This window comes from Juglans microcarpa x Juglans regia, chromosome 4S, assembly GCF_004785595.1.
Source record: "Juglans microcarpa x Juglans regia isolate MS1-56 chromosome 4S, Jm3101_v1.0, whole genome shotgun sequence".
Classification (NCBI taxonomy): domain Eukaryota; kingdom Viridiplantae; phylum Streptophyta; class Magnoliopsida; order Fagales; family Juglandaceae; genus Juglans; species Juglans microcarpa x Juglans regia.
The window spans coordinates 21,651,835-21,672,497 of NC_054601.1; the positions used below are offsets into that span (position 1 = coordinate 21,651,835).

Sequence of the window (20,663 nt, forward strand, 5' to 3'; positions counted from 1 at the left end):
GCCTCAATACACTGATAATGCGAAAAATCTTTCACATCAGCAAGTATAAAAACTTGCTATTTTGGCTTTTTTTTTTTTAATAATTATAATGAAGGAAATGCTAGTCCTTCCGTTGAGTGCTCCATTGAGAATTTTTTTTACTTAATGATTAAATAAATATTTTTTAATAATATTGTAAATTTGAAAAAAAATATTTAAGAATGTTAAAAAATACATGTAAAAATATATATAATATATAGATAAAATGGACTAGTGGTCGCCACCAGCTGTCGTTGTACAGCCACCCAACTATAAATTAATGAATCACATTTACTGAATCTTAAATGCTAAATGCTAATTAAGAGATGTGTACATGAGGCAACATAAATATTCTAAGTAGTCGATCGATATCTTTTATCTTTTTCTAAATCTTAGAATTTTGCTATAAACTCTTGAGGATCCTAATCTATATACTATAGTCAACATTGTCTGTGCGGATTGTTGTGGAGTTTTACACACACACGCACACAAACCAATATACATATATATATATATATATATATATATATATATATTAATTATTATAGTCTGCCTAAATATACCTTATCGAGGAATAATCTCATAGTACCTCTGGATAAGGTCTCGGCCCTTAGACATATTTATAAGAAATGAGTAATCATCTCTTGTAGAACTGATTTTATGAGATGAGTTAGGTTCATAAATTTTTTCATGATATCAGAGTCTGTCACAGGACAAATGGGGATCCACACTATTTACTCCTTGATAAGGATAAAAAAAAATATTAGTCTGCACGTGAGGGAGGGTATTGAGAAATAATCTCACATTAGCTCGAGATAATGTCTTAGGTATGTTTATAAGAAATTAATAATTATCTCTTGTAAAACTGGTTTTATTCTATAAATTTCTTTTATATATATATATATATATATATATATATATATATATATGATGCTGTGAACAATTTCCAACTCCAAATATATTCTACTATGATATTGGAAGACATACATGCAATTTAATATATATATATGCAGCATGATTTCTTTCTTTCTTCGGTGCTCAAAGTTGAAGTCTGCCAGCTTGTTTAAAGCATTAAATTAATACCCTTCACTTTCGATTCCTTTTGACTGTCACGTGTTAAATTAACCGATTAATTAAGAGGCAGCAAAGCTTCTGATCTCTTACGTACGTCCATGTTTCCATGATCACATGCCTGACTAAAAATTAAAAGTTTCCCACAATTGTAGTGGCCTGCAACATGGGAATCTTTTCTTTCTTAACTCATCATCATCTTCGTTTATCTCATGCATGATTATTATTTAAAAAAATATTCCCATTATTTCTTGAACTGGCTGGACAGTAGATCTACTAAATTAAAAATCAACCACCTCTCAAATACAAGCACTGCAAGAAAACGAGTATTTGTGATCAATTTTTTATAAATAGTCATTTTATTGAGTAATTGGTCGTAAATAACCAATTTTCTAGTAGTGAAGGATTAGTGTCATTTTACAGTGTTTGTTTAGTGTTGGGTTAGTGCCATTCAAAACCTAACAAAACTCACCTCAATCTACCTCAATTTATTTTATCTAATCATTACAATTTTTTCAAATTTTCACACAAAATATAATAAAAAATTTAACTTTTTCAAATCTCAAAAGAACTTTTCTAAATTCTCATACAAAATATAATAAATAATTTAATTTTTATTCTACTGTTCACAAACCATCTCAATCTGTCTCAATTCATCTCTGAATCCAAACCACTCTTAATAGTTGTTTCTAGGCTCACACACGTTTTCTCTAATTTTTCTTTTATTAACATATGATGCGCTCATGTAACTTTTGTGTGGGTTGCTGATGTGTCAGCATTTTACTTGTGGCTGTTAACTGCATGACAAAGGAATTGCCGATTCAAAGAGTTTCTGTTTTAATATATATGACATGATGCACCACGAAACTTTGAAAGAAATTCTTCGAGATCTCTTTTGGTTTATGTTTTATTTTTAGCTCATGTAAATATTGCCTAAGGGTTTAAAAGAACGCGCGGTAAAGTATAAATGAGGAAAAATATACGATACATACTATTATATGGATATATAAATTAATATAAAAGATGATTGGCAGAGATGCAAGCTATTCAAGATATATGTATTAATTAAGTTGAGTTTGATGATCAAGATCCGTACGTATGTGCAGTTATAGGCTATAGCTAGATCATCATGCATGCATGGTAGAGCTGGCTAGCTTGAATGATCTGATTCTCGACCAGTGTTAAATTGTGTGTAAATGGTAAACAATAGTTTATTCATTTTGTTGGTTTCAGATTGAAATTGATTCTTTTATATCAATATATATCTATTTTATTATAATAAATCGTTATCTATCTGTTACAATAAATTTTTTAATTTATTTTTTTTAATTTTCTTGTTTTCCAGTAGACTCCATTGTTTTCCCGTTAACTTCTGATCCAACACAATACTTATTCACCTTCAACCCTTCCAAAAGTTTATTTTGGTTATCTGTCCCCGTAGGCCTCCAACACCACCGACTTCTTGAAAATGGAGGCTGTATTTAAGGGTGTAATCAGTCCAGTCTGGTTCAATTTTGAACAAAATCTAGGACCGAACCGATATATACCGATTTTATATTTTTCAAAATCGATTACACACCGATTACCCTTCTAAACCGGTACTTCCGGTTTTACCGGTTTCCAGTCCGGTCCAATCCGATTTTTTGGTTTTTTTAAAATGTAAGTTTCACAATTTATCATTAAAAATTTGTTTATAAAAAAAAAAATTGATTTAAAAAAACTGTTTTATACTTTTATTAATATATTACACTATATAATAATATTAATATTAGACTATTGGTATAGTTATAAGTTATATATTAGTATTAGTTATAAACTACATATTTAATATTAGTATTAGTTATAAACTTTTATTGATTTAGTATTAACATTTTATGTAATAATTTATAAATTATAATAAGAAATTGTTTCATATATCAATATATATAATTATATATATTATATACACAAATTTCACATAAAAATTTATATATACATAATATATAAAATTTATATATATTAATATATATATATAATATTTTGTATAAAACTTATATATACAATAATACAAATATTATTTTATATATATATTTTTTATCAACCGATCCGGTCCAGTCAGAAAAATCCTAAAACTGAAACCGGCTGGTTTTCACATTCTAAGAACCAATCCCGGACCGGATCGATTCGTTCAAAACCAGGAAAATCGGTCCAGTCCGGACCGATTTTTCTGTTTGAATTTACACCCCTAGCTGCACCATCACACACGGCATAGTGAAAGTGGAGAAAACCAATTATCTCCTCTCCTTTTCCCTATTCACCACTGCCCTGTGCAGGTAACTCTTATACCTCCCATTGGATAATGCATACATACGTACATTTATCAAAACAAACAAAAATCAAATAATCATAATATGTTTTATTGACCTGCTATAGCTTGCTTGGCGACGACACTGGTTGCAACGATGACGAATTTGGCAATGGCAGTCTTAGAATGGGCGAAAATTTTGAAAGGGGTGGTGGAGAAATCAACCTTGTTGACGGTCTCGGTCATAATTTGGCTGCTAAAATGGTGGGATTGACTGCCACCGAGGGCGATGTTGTTAGCCATCCAACCCTCGAAGAGGAAGGGCTTCAGCTCTGCCCGTGACACATATATGACTGCGGTGTGGGCCGCTGGGCTGCTGGGCCGCTTTCGATGATGCAAACCTTCGTTTTCAGAGTCTACAGATAATCCATGGCGAGACCATAGTTGAGGCCGAAGTCGAGGAAGATAAGGATCGAGATTTCAGAAGAAAGATGAAACTGAAAAAGAAGAAGAAGAAGAAGCAGCAGCAGACGGCACGCAAGAGGAAAAGAAATAAAGCCCTATGGGCTATGGCCCATTTAGAGAGAAAGGGAGGACTGGACTACAAGCTAGGGCCTTAGCTTCAAATCCCAATGGGTTGGGGCTAAAAGGGAATAAAACACACTAAAACAAACTCAGTGCGAAAAAGAAGAGTCCAATAAAAAAAAATACATTAAAATAAGAAAATAAATTTCACAACTTAGTAATCATAAGTACCAGAATTTTATAAACAGAACCACAACAGTAAAATATCCTCAAAGTGGTTATATATTTATCCAACAAAATATAATATAAAGCCAAAATACATAGACAAAAGGGGAAATAAATCTCATTCGGCCCAAAATACGCCATTAAATACCATCATCTTGATGATGTAAACTCAATCATCTTGTTAAAGTATTGATCGTAGTAGTTAATTTGTTTGTTAAAATTTATTTATAATATTCTATTAATTATATTACTTGTAAAAAAATTGAAGAAATATCTTTTAAGCTATATATACCATCAACTATTTTTACAAATTTTGTAAAAAAAATATCATTTTTGTAAAACAACTATTTGATTTAACTAAGCAAACGTGATTTACACGTTACTTTAACCTAGTGTGTGTATATATATATATATTCTCTCTCTTTCTTTATTCTCTCTTTTTTCTTTTCAATACCTTTGCAACCATGATCAGGTAAACGTCGAAGGAAGTGATCACTTCACAGGCACAGAATATTAAGGTGCATGCATGGGTTGAGATTTTCAAAGCTTCTTTTTGGTCATCAAACCATTACTCTTTTTTCCGCAAACCCACTTCTTGAAATCACGTGTTAAACATGTTGATGAAGTAGCCTGATTTTTATTTCTAACCACTTCTATAATTCTGATTAATTAATTAATTAATTTGCAAATTAAACTATGGACACTCCTTTTCTGACTAATTGGTTATTAATTCATGGATGTTTTACGCACCATTTAGATTTAGAAAATGTTATATCTCATCTTATCTCGTCATTATAATTTTTTCAAATTTCCACACAACATATAATAAACAATTCAACTTTTTCAAGTCTCAATTTAACTTTTTTAAATTAAAAAATAATAATAATAATATTTAAAAATAATATTCTAACAATATTTTTTTCAACTTTTATCTTTCATCTAAAATTATTTTATCTCATCTCTAAATTCAAATCAACTCTAATCAAACTAACAGGCGATAATACGGACAACTTGCTAGCTAGTATATTGGGGCAATACTACTTTTTGGGATATTAAAATAACATAAGTAAATTTTTTGAATCAAACCGTATCATTTTGTATTTATTGATAATAATTGTTGTCATTATATATGAGCTGCCTCATTAGAGTTTCTATGCACAAATTGTACATTCCAGTCTATCATGTTCGTAAGCATCTTCAATCACCATCCAATAATTTGGAAAGTCTTTATTTTCTTCATTAATGGCCTTGAGAATGATCTGAGCATCATCTTTGAAGACAACCCTGCTAAAGTTAAGGTCAATGCAAATCTCCATAACTCTCCACAGGAATAAACTCTCTACTATTACTGCTTGCTGAACATATTCTTTCTGGCCACAAATAGCTGCTAAAACTTCCCCTTCTCGTCTCTTATAACAATCTCAATTCCCATCCTTCTCTTCATTAGGTTAGTTGTTGCATCCCAGTTGGCTTTCACACAGTTTTCTTTCGGTTTCTTCCACTTTACTTGCCTCACTTGCCTTGCAGTATCTGGGCTAGGTTGGTTCCTACATATTAAGCTTTTAGCCCTTTGAAACTCTTTTACCTCCTCCCTTACAATACTGAAGACTTGCCCAAGTTTTTTGAAACAATTTTCAAAGATGAGTTGGTTTCTTCTTGACCACAGACCCCTCATGGCAGTTGCTATTACTTCTAGTTCAGCTTTTGGTAGTTTCAGCATCATTTTTCTCCCAAAGGTGCAGTAAGTCATCTTCCTTAGTACACTATTTTTGAATTCTTGTCAATGACTCATGCCACACATCGTTGGTTGCAGTACACTTTCATAAAACATGCATAACATCCTCTCCCTTCCTTTTACAGACTGAAGAGAGATCACCATCTACCAACTTCTTCGAGTATAACTTCTTTCTTGCAGGTATAACATAAGTTAATTGAGGATAAGTAAGTAGATTTCCACTACTGTTAATAAACTAATTTATTCGTAGAGCTAGCAATCAGATCGATGGGTGACCAAAATGTGACAGGATTTTTCATTTTTTATTTTCATATGCCTGTCAAGAGAGAAAAACCCTAAAAAAGGAACCGCCCTCCATTTTACTACAAAGCATGCATTTTAATGCCTAATAATGATATATATAAAGTGAATTTAATTACTATAAAAAAAATGTGAAAAATTCAAAATTTTATTTTATTTTTTAATAGAGCCGACTTTTTTTTATATAAAAATTATACAAGACTTATAAATAAATTTCTAATGAAGTGACTAATTAATTTCTTGGTGATGTAGCCACACTTTTAAGACTTCAAGCATACTGAATACTCATATTCCTTTCAATTTGCATGGGACTGGCGTCTTAAATCTCTCACAAATTAAATTTGTATGTGCCAGGCAAAAACCAGGGCAGTTTCACTGCAATATTTTAGCAAAAAAATGTGGAGTCGCCTATTTAAGTTAAGTCCCGTTTGATTTCACAGATGGTCTCGACTCTCAAACTGACCCATCTTAACATCTAAATACCATTAAAATATAAATACTCTCAATTTCAAATTTTTAACTCTTTAACTTTTTCATTTATTAATTACCTAATTCTTACAAATTTCACAAACTTCCAAACAAAACATAAAAAATAATTTAATTTTTTTAAATATTAAAATAAAAATTATATTAAAAAATTAAATTTTAACAATATTCAACTTTTTCTCTCTCATTTTCTAATTAAATCCAGTAAAACATTTTAATTCAAATTATTTCACTACTATTTATAAATTTTTCATCTCATATCTAATCCATCTTTGTAACCATTAATCAATAGAATTTGGCTTAGTTTATTTTCGCAGATGAGATGAGATGATATTAAAGTTAAAATGTTGAATAAAATATTATTAGAATATTTTTTTTTAATAATTTTTTTATTTTAAAATTTGCAAAAAGTTAAATTATTTATTTTATTTTATATAAAAATTTAAAAAAATATGTATAATGATTAGATAAAATAAAATAAAATAAAATAAAATAAATTGAAATTAATTGTGAAAAAAAAAAAAAAAAAAGACCCAAGTACAACTATTCCGAAAACGCATAGTACATACCACAGAGTCTGACCGGGCCTGCGTGTAGCTCGTTACATGTTGCCCATAGTACTTGACTTTGATATTTTATATTTTCAGATTGAAATCGGTTCTGAATCCTCATTGCTTCTTCCGCCAAACTAAAATACGATTATTAATTATAACGTGATTAAAGCAAATTCTTACCTCGGCCCGCCTCGTTTGCTTTTGGGATAAAATTTTAAATTTTAAATTTTTTTTTATCTAATTTCATCTTATAATTACAATTTTATCAAATTTTTATATAAAATAAAATAAACAATTCAATTTTTTTAAATCACAAAATAAAAATAATATTAACAAATATATTCTAATAATATTTTATTTTATTCTTTAATTTTAATCTCAATTTATATCATCTCATCTCATTTTTAAAAATAAAAGAGATTTCGTGTACTTGTTCTAAAATATTAATAAATAATTTTTAAAATCTCCGGTTGAAATTTTCAAAATTCCATAGTCATGATGCGGGAAATTGGATTCTTTCGAATTTTTGTATGACATGAATTTGATGACTTTAAATATATAGAAGATTTATAGGAAGATGAAATGAAATAAAATAAAATGAAATTTATAATATTTATTATTAATATTATTAATAATATTGAATATTGAATAAATAATTGTTTGCTTTTTTCTTTATTATTTATATTTTTTTATAAATTATATAAAAATAATTTTATAAATTAATATAATTTTATAATCTGTTAAATCTATTTTATTATAAAAACTAATTTTATAATATAATAAATACATCAATTTGTAAAATTAGTTTATGTGTTTCATCTCTGACTAGAGTATTTTCGCGAATATAGACCTCAAAACACACCAGACGAGACCGCAATCAATGCAGAAAGTAAATTGGCTTATGTTCTAGCAAGTTGGGTGGAAGATTTTGTCCTATTCTGGTTGCCAATAATTCAGGTCCCATCAGCTCATTATTAAGTGATTTTCTTTCCTCTTATATATATAAATGCCAGCAAATAAACGCCAACGTCCAAACTTCATCATAGTTTATAGGCCAGGCCAGGCCGTCCACTAAATCAAAACAAGACCATTTATTTTAGAAAAATATTTTAGAAAGTAATTCTATAAAAATAAATTAATAAATTGATGTGGGTTAATGTGATATATTATATTATAAAATTATTTTTATTATAAAATAAATCTAATAAATTTTATAAAATTATATTAATTTATAACTTTATTTTATATAATTTTTTTTATGTCTATAATAATTCTCTTTATTTTATCGATTAATAAATAGATCTGAACCCCTTTTGGGCATAAAACTGCCAATCTATCAATACCAGATCTTTAGTAGCATCATGCATGTACTGATCAACGGGAAAGCAAATCCAACAGCTGGAACTTCAAATTCCAAGTAATTATCACTTTCATGAAAGGGTACGCCACAAAAAACAGATAATATATTGATAAAACTCAAGCTGAATACTATATATTAATTGAATGGATTAATATCAAACTTAATTAACCCATTAATTGCATACAAATTAAGAACCCAAATGCCAACTCTCTGCTAATTACATTGATGATCTTTCAACATCCTCTCACACTTTGTTTTGGCCTTGAGTTCTATAAGAAACCAGAAACCAGAAACCAGAAACCATACAATAGACTTACAGAAGAACAGCAAGGAACAAAGAAGAACAGTAGCAACACCCACCAAGAAGCAAGATTTCAGAAGACCAAGATGATGATCATCAGTACATAAATATATCAGCAGAAGCCGTTATGGGATGGTTCATATAGGGAGAGCTCCAGGGCTGCAATATGAGGCTATTATCATGGGTCGTCTGAGTACTGTCCCCAGTCCCAAAAAGACCAGTTGTTGAGTTCACGTAATTGACGATCTCATTCAGAGACTCTAATCTCTGGTTAAGCTCAGCCATCTGAGCCCTCAGAATGGAGTTCTCAGCCTCGATGTTCAAGTAGACCTGAGAGGTCATGTTCATGCTTGTGAGGATTTGGTTGTTCTCCTTCGCCAACTGGCAAACTTGGGTCATCAGATCGTCCAGGTGCTTCTGTTTCCGCTGCCGTGATCGACGCGCCGATTCACGGTTGGAAAGCATCCTTTTCCGCTTTCTTTGATCCATGACATGATCATGAAGATCGCCCTCAGACGTCCCTGAGTTCTGGAGCGTGCTGGACCCTAAGGAAGCTCCAGTACTAGAAGAAGCCATGGCAGATCTTTTGAAGAACTACAGAAATATATTAAGCTAAACAAAAACAAGATTTTTCTTTCTGGATTATGCTTGGTAATAAAAAAAAAGCAAAGAACCCAGATGCTAATTATTTGAAAATAACTCTAATAATATATATAGGAATTATATTATGAAGGCCTAGTTCTCCGGTCTAGGTAGAGAGGGGACCTAGTTTAATTCATGAAAAAACGTAAAACCAGTAGAGGAAGACAACAGAGAATGACTGAACCAAGTGGGTCCTGCGACGGAGGGTGGAGTTGATCATAAACCCAGAAAGGAGGATTTCACTAACAACCGGAGACATGAGTCCCAAACATCAAGAACAAGACATATTTTTGCATCAAAAAAACTTGTGATCGATCTAGAGGGATATGGTTTTCTAGTGACAGAGTTTCAGAGCCTTAGATCTAGAGGAGAGAAGACCTGAAAAGGATCAGAATTAAAGACGGAGCAACAGATCAGACTCAAAGTTTACAGGGGAAAGAAGATGGAGAAATGGAAGAGGATTTGCAGGGTGGTGTTGGCGTAATTTATAGACCAAATACCACCCATTGCAAATAAATTATTGCAGAAAACGAAGCAGTTGCATCAATAAAATAACATAGTGATGGCTTAGAAAACTAATATATAATAATAATAATAATAACAATAATAATAATATTGTTTAGTCCTTAATTTATTGATGTTTTCCTCGATCCACTACTTTTACTTTTTTGAATGAGTTAATTACTAGGCCTTCATATAATATAGTTTGTTCTTCGTTGGTGGCATTTTGATTGATTGAAACATGATAATAATTTATGGGAATTGATACGCTTACTACTCTATTACTATCAATCTATTACTTAAGTGTATTTCAAGTTTTTTTATCTTTTTATTATTTTTTTTAAGTATTTTTTTAACATCCTTAATCATTAAAAAAAATTAAAAAATATATAACTTTATTAATACTCACTTCCTTAATCATTAAGTAAAAAAAAATTAAAAAAGATTAAATAAAAAAAAAGTAATAGATGGATAATAGTAAGGTAGTAACCCTATCATTATTCATAATTTATGAGTAGTGATAGAGTTACTACCTATTTACTATTCATTTACTACTTATAGTATTTTTTTTTTATCATTTTTTAAGTATTTTTTTAATATCCTTAATCATTAAGAAAAAAATTAAAAAAATATATAATTTTACTAAGAATTACTTCATTAACTATTAAGTAAAATAAAAAATTAAAAAAAAATAAATATAAAAAAAATAATAAATAAGTAGTAAGAGAATTATAACCCTATCATTTTCAACCATAAGAGAGATCAATTTCCTAAAGAACTAAAATGCTTAAAATTTTATGAACCAGTACTAATAGTACTTCAATAACACTGATGATTAATGTGGGACTGGAAACGACTTAACTAGTTGAGTACTGCTATATTCATAAAGAAATTATATAAAATAATTTTATAAATTAATATATTTTAATATGATCTGTTAAATTTCTTTATAATAAAAATAATTTTATAATCTGATAAATTATATCAAATTATATTAATTTATAAAATTATTTTTATATAATGTCTATGTGAAAAAAGGTATTTTCCTACTTATTCATAAATGCTGATGATTCATCATGAAATGGTCCTGGAGTAGCGGTGGTTGATCGGCCTCTTGGTTTGCAACTACATACGTATTTGGAGATCGATGTACGTATTTGGAGAAGCACCAAAGAGAACCAGAAATTAGCTGACATGTCATCGTACTATATATCATCAGTACTGTACTACTGTATCTATGCGATCCATCTCGTACCCGATACATCACATGTATTCGTGCCAGACTTCTGAACAATGGTCCCTTTTAATTATGAGAGTAGCCCGCTCAGCCAGGTTAAAATGTCATTTTCTTTTCTTTTTTTCAATTTTGTTTTATTTCTATTTTTTTATTATTTTAAAGCATTTTTAAAAATATAAAAACATATCAATATATTAATAGTTATTTTTTTAATTGTTAAATAGAAAAATTAAAATATATGAGATATCGGATAAAATAGTATTTTTCTTTATATAATACTTCCAATCACTCACAGGGTAGTCTCAGTAGTGAGCATGCTCCAACTCGTCCTAAAGAGTGATTTGGATTCAGAGATGGATTAAGATAATTTGTAAATAGTAGAATAAAAGTTGAATTATTTATTATATTTTGTGTGAAAATTTAGAAAAATTATTTTAAGATTTGAAAAAGTTAAATTATTTATTATATTTTGTGTGAGAATTTGATAAAATTGTAATGATGAGATGAGATAAATTGATATGAATTTTGAATGCAAAGAATACCTAAAAGGTACACGTTTCTTTTTCTATCATTGTGAAGAAGGAATTTTATTTTCTTTTTATGAATTTTAGCCAAAAAGAATGATGCTTTTTTTTAAAAAAATAAATAAATAAATAAATAACGAGAATCTCCCTTTAAAACTTTTCAAAATGTCAAAACTGGAAACCTTACTTATATTAATGATAAACATTTCAAGATCTGATCAGTGTGTTGGGGGGACTATAAGAGAAAAAAAAAAGTAAAATAAAATTGGAATTAATACTATAAGACACAAAATTTACATGATTCGATAAGATATTCACATTCACGGATCTGTAGAGAATTTTATTTTAAATTATAAGTTATAAATATAGTGTGGCAGCTATATAAGAATATTATACAAAATATAATAAATTCTAACCAATTACGAGTTTGGTTAGATCAAAAATTAAAATGGGTCAAAAATATTTCATGACCGAAATTCGTTGAAAATTTCTTAAAAATTGCAATGAATTCTTATCGAGTCAGATCATCAATTAGGCTGCACACGAACAGAATTAGATTCGATCCAAACAAAAAGGCTCATTAACACAGTGTAATATATATAAGTTTGATCTTGAGTTTACTTCTATGTATGTGAGTGGGGACAATTGGTTTCACACATTCTTATAAGTGGAAAGGAATAAATATCTTAAAAGAAAATTTGAAAATCTTAATTATATTCTGAATTTGATGGATGGTGAAACTGATCACATTCCAAACTATTCAAAAGATTATTAACACAAAGAAGTCAAAAATAAAGAAGATGGCTGCCATTGAATTCAAATTTCATCAGATTCTGCATGCCATTTGTGGATTCGATCCGTTCCATTAATAATTATGGCTGAAAAAGAGGTATCATTTTGTTTTGTTTGCTTTCTAATTCCTTTCCAACTTTCGGTTTTATTATTAGTACTCTTTAATTAGATGCCATATGCTGAGGATTTAGGTAATATCTCTTTCAAATATGCCTAATACCATTCATTCGAGCATAATTTTATCTAAATAAATAAATAAATAAAACAGATAAATATATATATTTAGTCTTTGTTAAGCATAATTTTCACTTTTGATAATTTAATAGTTTTGGGTTCAAATTCTGTTTTACCTCTCATTTCAATTAAATAGTTTCAATTATTGGACTCATTAATTATGAGAGTTTAGCCCAATCTTAACAAGAGGATGTAAATTTAATTATCTGACTAATATTCTAATACTCTAAAGAATATCTTAGACTCAATATGTATGATATTTAAATGAGAATATTACATTAGGGGTGGCAATTTGTTTTTTTCGAGTGGTGTTCATGTCATATTAAGTCATGAGTATTAGATTATACATAAGTCAACCAAAACACAACCCGCTTGATTAAATGGGTCAAACTCTAAAATCCTAACACAACCCATATAAATAACGGGTAACACGATACGACTTGCTTAACCCGTTTAATAATTAACTTTTATTAGATTAACCTAAACATGACCTATTTAAGCCATTTAACTTGTTTCATATAAATGGATTGAGCTGACACATATATTTATTTTTAAACTAATTAGTAAAAGTTTATATATAATACAAGGACACTATAAATCAATTACAATCACAATTGGATTCATCATAAAATATTTTATTATCAATATCTAAATGAATATTATATGAAATAAAATTACATATTAACAAAAAAAGCTTAACAGTTTGAGATATTAAGTAGTTAAATACTAATATTAATATTACATATTTTCAACAAAAAAAAACATATATATATAAGACTAAACATTTATAAAACTTGAAAATAGAATGTATTCGTGTTACACAAGTTGATTACGAGTTTCGTAGATTGACCCGCAATTTATATGTTTATTAATCGTATCTTATTGAGTCAACTCATTTTGATCCAAATCTATTTTTATAAAGATAATCTGTTTATTTCGTATCGTGTCCATATCAGGTTTATAATTAATCGTATCATATATTGTCAATCGGCCTATATTACATATCATTGGATTAATTTAAAGAAGAAAATCAGGGTTTTCTTCGGAAGCTGCTTGCTTCATTGATTTATTATGTTGTTTGTATTCAAGGCAAAAGAAGAAAAGGGCAGAAAAAGGAATGAAGAAAGCAATAGATGAGATCAGTTCAAGCTAGCTAGCCAGGAGATGACGAAGTCAAGAAAAGAAGCAGTAATGCCTAAGTTCTATTAACCCATCCCCTAATGCATATCACTAACAACATATATATTCATAGATTGTTTATAATAAAGCATTCAAAACCTTTGCCCCATTGTCTTTTACTTTTTGTGAATATATATATCATCCGCACATGTTATTGATCTGTAGTTTATAGTATTGTACGCAGATATAAAAGATTCTCCAAAGTTTGCTATATATATATATATATATATATATATTAATGGAGTTTTTTTTTTTTTTTTTTTAAAGTCAGTGGAAGATGAAGCTTCCTCTGATTGACATGCAGCCCTTAATTAATTATATACACATATTAAGGCATGACATTTTGAGCTGTAAAAAAGGCACTTTAATATGCATAAATATTATATTCTCCAAAAATTTCTTTAGAGAGCTGCTCCCAGCGGTGAAAACCTAATTTTAACACCGGCCAATAAAAATTCGTCACGTAGCACATGTAACAAATCTTCATTTACACTTACATGCATTAGATTTCTTCTTTATTTTCCATCTCTTCCCCTCTTCTCTCTCTTTCTCTCCCATCCCGTTGCAACTTCCCCCCTCCCTCTCTCTCAAACTCTCTCTCTCTCTCTCAAATACACTCTTCTCACTCTCGTCTGCAGGCCGCCTAGCTCTCTGTGAAAGCAGTAAAAGTTTGCTATTTTTTTTTTTTTATAATAATTAGCAACAACTTTGTTTTTTTTTTTTTTTTTCTAAGATCTAGATTTTCATTGTTATTTTGTTGTTGTGGGTATCTTTTGGGCTGGTTTGACATGTACAGAAAGATGATGATGAATTTAATATGATTATTTATTCATAGGCAATGACCTACAGAGAATAGCATATTTTAGAGAGAGAGAGAGAGAACGTATTTGAGAGAGAGAGTACTTTAGAGAGAGAGGGAAGTTGCAGTGTGATGGGGAAGAGATGAAAAATAAAGAAGAAATCTAGTACATGCGAGTGTAGATAGAAATTTGTTGCATATCCTACATGACAGAAATGCTATTGGCCGGTATTAAAACTAGGATTACACCCGGCCGGCTGTTAGGTTTTTCCATTTCTTTATTGCCCATTGTTTGGTCATATCTCATTTTATAAGGAAACTTGAAAAAAGAGCCAACCTAAATATATGGGAAGCATGAAAACTCGATCGATCTCGGTGTGTGGAGTCTGCCCCTCCTTGAAATTTTAATTACTTCTGCTAGATTTTCTAATTAGGAATATTGACTACACATTGCTAAAATTTACTTTTCATCCATAGTTAAATGATTAGTTTAAACTTTTAGGATTATAAGCGGAAGCTAAATTCAAGTATTAATTATTCTAAAATGGTCAGTTTAAGTAATAACGCTGGCTTATAAATCCTTGAATTAATGATAAGTTTAACAAATTACAAGTCATGTGTAAAACATATTACTGATTATGTTACCCATTGCAGTTACAAAAATAAGAAAAATGATAGTTACAATCTCGAGTGTGCAAGCGCTGCACAATCACTTTGAAAAAAGTGAATAAATAGGAAACTCACATGAAAAGAAAATTAATTTTTTAATAGTAGATTTCACTCTTTTTCAAAGCGACTGCACAGTACTTGTGCACTCCACGACTGTATGTAGTATTACTCTAAAAATAAAGTCAAAAGATTAATACTTTTATTATGATAACTGATGTGACATACTTTCACATTATCGATATGTTTGGTGTGTCAACAAGTAAGCTTACAAATAGATTCTTTATCGTTGATCAACAACCTAAGTTTGAGCCAATAACACAATTGTATAAAAGGAACATTAAGTCCCATTTGAATATTGAAATTGTTTTATCTCATCTTATCATTATAATTTTTTCAAATTTTCACACAAAATATAATAAATAATTCAACTTTTTCAAATTTCAAAACAATCATAATATTAAAAAATAATATTTTATTCAACTTTCATCTCAACTCATATCATCTCAACAGTACCTAAATCCATATAAAACCTTTCTTTTTTCCACCATGTTTATTTGAAGAAGTTTCACTGATCATATAAAAGCCCGAATGAAAAGAAATGGTCAATATTCATGTTCATATTAAATCCTGTCATCTCCAATCAGTGATCACACATGATGACGTGGCACATTTTAAGTGGCTACTATTTAAAAAATTGATAAGTAAAATCATTTGAAATATGCTATATCATTATGTGTGACTAAAGATAGTGTAGAGCAGCATTACTAAAACGGAAATATTAGAAATTTTGTTAATTTTGGTCGCTTCTGGTTATAGGATAATTTGAAATTGAATGCCTTTTAGTGGGTCTGCAAGCTGTTGCCTCCTATTCAAGAAGAATGCTAAGAAGAAGTTCATGGATATATACTAAGCCCAGTTACATGGGCTTGTGACCCCAGAGATATGCTTTTAAAGTTGTTTGGGCTTACAACTTTTGACTGGCTGAAATAAAGTGGTTGGGACAATGTCATGAATCAAGTTCACCTTAAAAAAAATAAGAAAAGATATTTGTAATTATGAATTGTGTAACTATCGCGTAATCTTTTTGAAAAAAGTGAATAAAATATAGGACCCACATGAAAAAAAATTAATTTTTTAATAATGAATCCCACTATTTTTCAAAGTGATTATGCGGCGTTTACTCATTTCACGATTTTATGTAAAATTACTCAATTTTCATATAGGTATCATATTTCTCACTTTTTCAAAAAGAGTGCATGGACACTCTTATGAATACAAATATCATTTCTATACAAAAATACCTACAAGGATGTTATCTCAATAGGTAAAAATGTTATATAAGGATGCTGAGTATCAACCTCTGGAATTCCCCACCTTTTCTTTTTATGAAGAAAAAAGTTCAACCATATTATTCCGTCGATAATAATAAATATAATACTCTCATGGCGCTTTTTAGAATTTGAACCCACAACTTAATTTTGTAAACCAGTTGAGGAAATATTGAAAAGAGTTTTAAAAAACTGCAAAACGAAAAGCTTTAGGAAAACACCAAGGTGAAAAGTTTTAGGAAAACTGCAAAACGAAAACCTTCCACACCATCTTCCTAATTTTCCTATTCGAAGGATCAAAACACCAAGGTGAATGGTTTCACGCGTGTATGAGCATGGGCACATGCATACAACAAGAGAATCGTGTATTTTCATGATCATGGATGCCTATGACAATTCAATTTTCTAGAGAAAGAGAGGATAATATCTCTTATTAAATCTATGATTATTGATGCATCTCGAGTTATAATATCTTTAGACAATCATGCCATACATTCATCATGAATTAGACAAAAGCCGATATTCCTAGACTGCAACTAACGGCATCAACCATTTACAAGTTGCAAGATGCCATGTCCCATACTTACAATTTAAAGAACTCAAACTAATGAACAATACCTCAAAACAAAATCTCAGGGCAATCAAAAAGTTTAAGATTGCACATTTCCTATAAGAACATTAGAACTAGCTCCAGAGACGCGTCATAGAAAACACCGCGATCAAGGGAATGTTTTATGGTACCTACACGTGGGCAGAGGTAGCTTCAGGATGGTAAAGCATCATCTCATTCCACATCATCTCCCTAATCATCTGCTCCCCCGAATTTTCATCTATGTCGAGATTAATTGTGACTTGGGCAGGAGAATTACTTTTTGGATCATACAGCTCAGACATGTAAGGGTGTCGGAGTGCTTCAGAGACGGTAATTCTCTCAGTTGGATCAAACACAAGCATTCTTCGCAACAAGTCTATAGCTAAAGGGTCAGCTTCGGGGTACAAACGGGAAAACTGCATCCCCCTTGAATGGGGTAGTGATTTGATGTGCTTCCTGGCCTTTGGATTGTCAATGAACTCAAGATCAGCTTCTTGTTGGCTGCCAAGAACATTGATTATCAGTTTCAGCTGGTTGAGGCAATCCGTTCCAGGGAAGATTGGTTTCCGACCAAGAATCTCAGCAAAGATGCATCCTACAGACCACACATCGATGGAGGTTCCATAATTGTCACAACGCAAGAGGAGCTCTGGTGCACGGTACCAACGAGTGACAACATACTCTGTCATGAACTGATCATCGCCTCCATTAGTTCGTGCCAGCCCAAAATCACATATCTTCAAGTCACAATTGGCATTGATAAGGAGGTTCCCAGGCTTCAAGTCCCGGTGAAGGATATTTGCTGAATGAAGATAATTGAGCCCTCGAAGCAACTAGTATGTGTAATATGAATCAGTCACAAAAAGATTGACAATCAAAAATACTTGAAAAAAATGATGATAAAGAGAGAGTTCAAAACTTAATGAAGTTTTTACAGTGCGAAATGCATTAGGTCTTAGCAATGCAAGACCACCATCTTTTAATGAATCCATTCAGCAAATACTACAAGCTGTCCCTATTATTATACTTACACCAATTGAAGTTATTGAATGCAACCGTTTTGTTTAGTTTTTATTTTTGTTATTTATGTTTCTATATATGAGGAGCATGCTCATTAGAAAGGGCTCAGCCTCTTGGTTTGTGCTTATCCCAGAATAAAAGGAAAAAAACTTTCTCTGGGCTAAACTTGACTGTTACAACATTGAAACACCTCTATAATCTCTCCTACAAATTATCACGGGAACTCCAATAATATAGGATCTTAGGGGTGAGGACTAGCATCGAAGTCATCAACTGTTATGGAGAGAATAGATGAGTTTAAAGGAGAAGTGGAGAACTCAGCAGTTATGTACATTTAGTTCGAAACTGATAACCAACAACAACATGTAAGTAAACAAATCTCGAAATTCATAACTAGTCCAGTTATAAAATCAGAACAGCCCATGGCATATCCAAGTTTTATACACTCATCCATGTCCACACCATGGATTGTCTCCTAAAGGTGGAACATTGATGCTAATGCAGTACTTGACACTTAAATCTGATATAAATACAGAACAAACGAACTTAATAGTTACTATCCACATGTTAATTCCATTCCAAATGTTTTTGCGGCACTTCAATACCCAACATAATCAATAACTCAACATGATCTTCTCTGTTCAATAATTTATAAATGGTCAAATATTTATTACTAACAGTATCCTTAAGTAAACCGGTACTCATATGCAATGTAAGAATGCATTCCCAAGCAATCCCTCGTCCTCGTCTATTTGTACGATTACCAAATTGGAATGAAAAACACCATACGCCTGAAAGACAACTTAATTTACCTGGAACAAGAAATATTTGCAATGATCACCAGAAAGTGGCTGCGAGGACTTGATAACCTGATGAAGATCCGCATCCATAAGTTCGTAAACCAAGTATATGTCCTTGAAAGTCCTTCGATGACTAGCCTTCATGACATCCTTCAAAGCAATAACATTCTCGTGCCGAAGATGTCTAAGAAGCTTCAGCTCCCTCAGCGTTCTCAGCGCATCAATGGTGTTCTCAAACACATTTTTGATCTTCTTGATTGCAACTTTCTCATCGGTTTCCATGTTGATGGAAGAGCACACCACGCCATATGCCCCTTTACCGACGGGTTTGATGGGCACGTATTTGGTGTCGATCTCAAACACCGTTTTCCACATTGTGTAGTAATGCTTCCCTCGTTGCCTAACGCCATTCGGAGGCTCTACCGGAGTAGCCATTCCCAAATTACTGAGTAGCAATCTAACCAGCAACAGCCTGTGATTAGTTCAACGAACAAAGAATAGAAATTGAAAATGCTGTTTATGGCTTTATAGATATGAGGAAGGGGTTTAGAATCGATCCTTACCTGCCGATTATACTTGGGTTGTGTCTGGAATTTCGATCTTTTTGGGTCGCCTTCTTTGCCGTATCGCTTTTTTGCGTTATCCGACCCAGAAACTCATACGAGCCTTCACACCATTCACGAAACCAATGATCCGACAATGAAGTTGGGAAGAATCTCACGCTATACACGAGTAGTCTCTGGCTCCTACAACAATTTCACCCACCCACCAATATCAGGTATTTCTCTTTGTTTCCTTCAAAAGTCTCAAAATCTGATAAAAGAAAAGGACTGACCTTGAAGAAATAATCCCGAGCTCTGAAGGAAAGAGAGCGGATGGGTTTTGGGGATATGGATAGGAGTTGCGAATCAACCGGAAACTGAGGGAGAGATCAAAGATGGGTATGAATTGGAAGAGCAAGATTCAACACCCCCCGACACGGCTATCTATCGAGGAAACGGCGGCTAAGGATCTTTCTTTGCTTGTTTTGGGAAATATCAGTCACCTATCTCTATATAATACATCTAGCTTCTTGTTCTTCCATCGTCAACGTTAAATGCTGCTGCACTTTTCTCCTATCGAACGATGAATAATTGAAATTCTATATATATATGAATGCGATATCATGCGTTAAGAGTCCCGAGAAAATATGAGTCTGTATCCTAATACAACTCTTTCTACAAGTCTAATCAGATAGTCTTGGGGATAAATACACAATTTTTTTCTTAACTTATCATCTAATTTACCAAGATAACTTTTTTTTTCAAATTATCAATCTTCATCCTCTCGAATAAAAAAAAATTAAAATTAAAAAAAGATATATTCAAATAAAATATAATCTTGAAAAACCTAAAAAAAGTGAAGATGATTTTGAAAAAAAAAATGATAAAAAAGTTTCTCATTTAAAAATTATTTCGGGTACATTGTAATTGGAAAAAGAAATATAT

At 30.9% G+C, this 20,663-nt stretch overlaps 2 protein-coding genes across 3 annotated transcripts; both read right to left on the minus strand.

Moving 5' to 3' along the window:
• Positions 1-8,662: 8,662 nt before the first annotated feature.
• Positions 8,663-10,060, minus strand: LOC121263790 (bZIP transcription factor 44-like). Its single transcript, XM_041166866.1, has one exon. The coding sequence runs from the start codon at positions 9,433-9,435 to the stop codon at positions 8,956-8,958; it is 480 nt and encodes a 159-aa protein (XP_041022800.1). The 5' UTR covers positions 9,436-10,060; the 3' UTR covers positions 8,663-8,955.
• Positions 10,061-17,185: 7,125 nt separating this feature from the next.
• On the minus strand, positions 17,186-20,343 carry LOC121263776 (mitogen-activated protein kinase homolog NTF3-like). 2 transcript variants are annotated; one of them, XM_041166844.1, is made up of 4 exons: positions 20,012-20,342; positions 19,740-19,922; positions 19,189-19,633; positions 17,186-18,189 (listed from the first exon to the last, which is right to left on the minus strand). In XM_041166844.1, the coding sequence occupies exons 3-4, from the start codon at positions 19,609-19,611 to the stop codon at positions 17,506-17,508; spliced, it is 1,107 nt and encodes a 368-aa protein (XP_041022778.1). In that variant the 5' UTR covers positions 19,612-19,633; positions 19,740-19,922; positions 20,012-20,342; the 3' UTR covers positions 17,186-17,505. The 2 variants fall into 2 exon arrangements, with proteins under 2 accessions (XP_041022778.1, XP_041022779.1); XM_041166845.1 differs by having other exon boundaries at positions 19,189-19,648; positions 19,740-20,343.
• Positions 20,344-20,663: the final 320 nt, after the last annotated feature.

Excerpts from the sequence above, each read along its gene's own strand:
- LOC121263790 (XM_041166866.1), bottom strand. The coding sequence starts at position 9,435 with ATGGCTTCTTCTAGTACTGGAGCTTCCTTAGGGTCCAGCACGCTCCAG.
- LOC121263776 (XM_041166845.1), bottom strand. The coding sequence starts at position 19,611 with ATGGCTACTCCGGTAGAGCCTCCGAATGGCGTTAGGCAACGAGGGAAG. Across the intron at positions 18,190-19,188 it reads GCAAATATTTCTTGTTCCAG|TTGCTTCGAGGGCTCAATTA; the intron begins GTAAATTAAGTT and ends TACACATACTAG.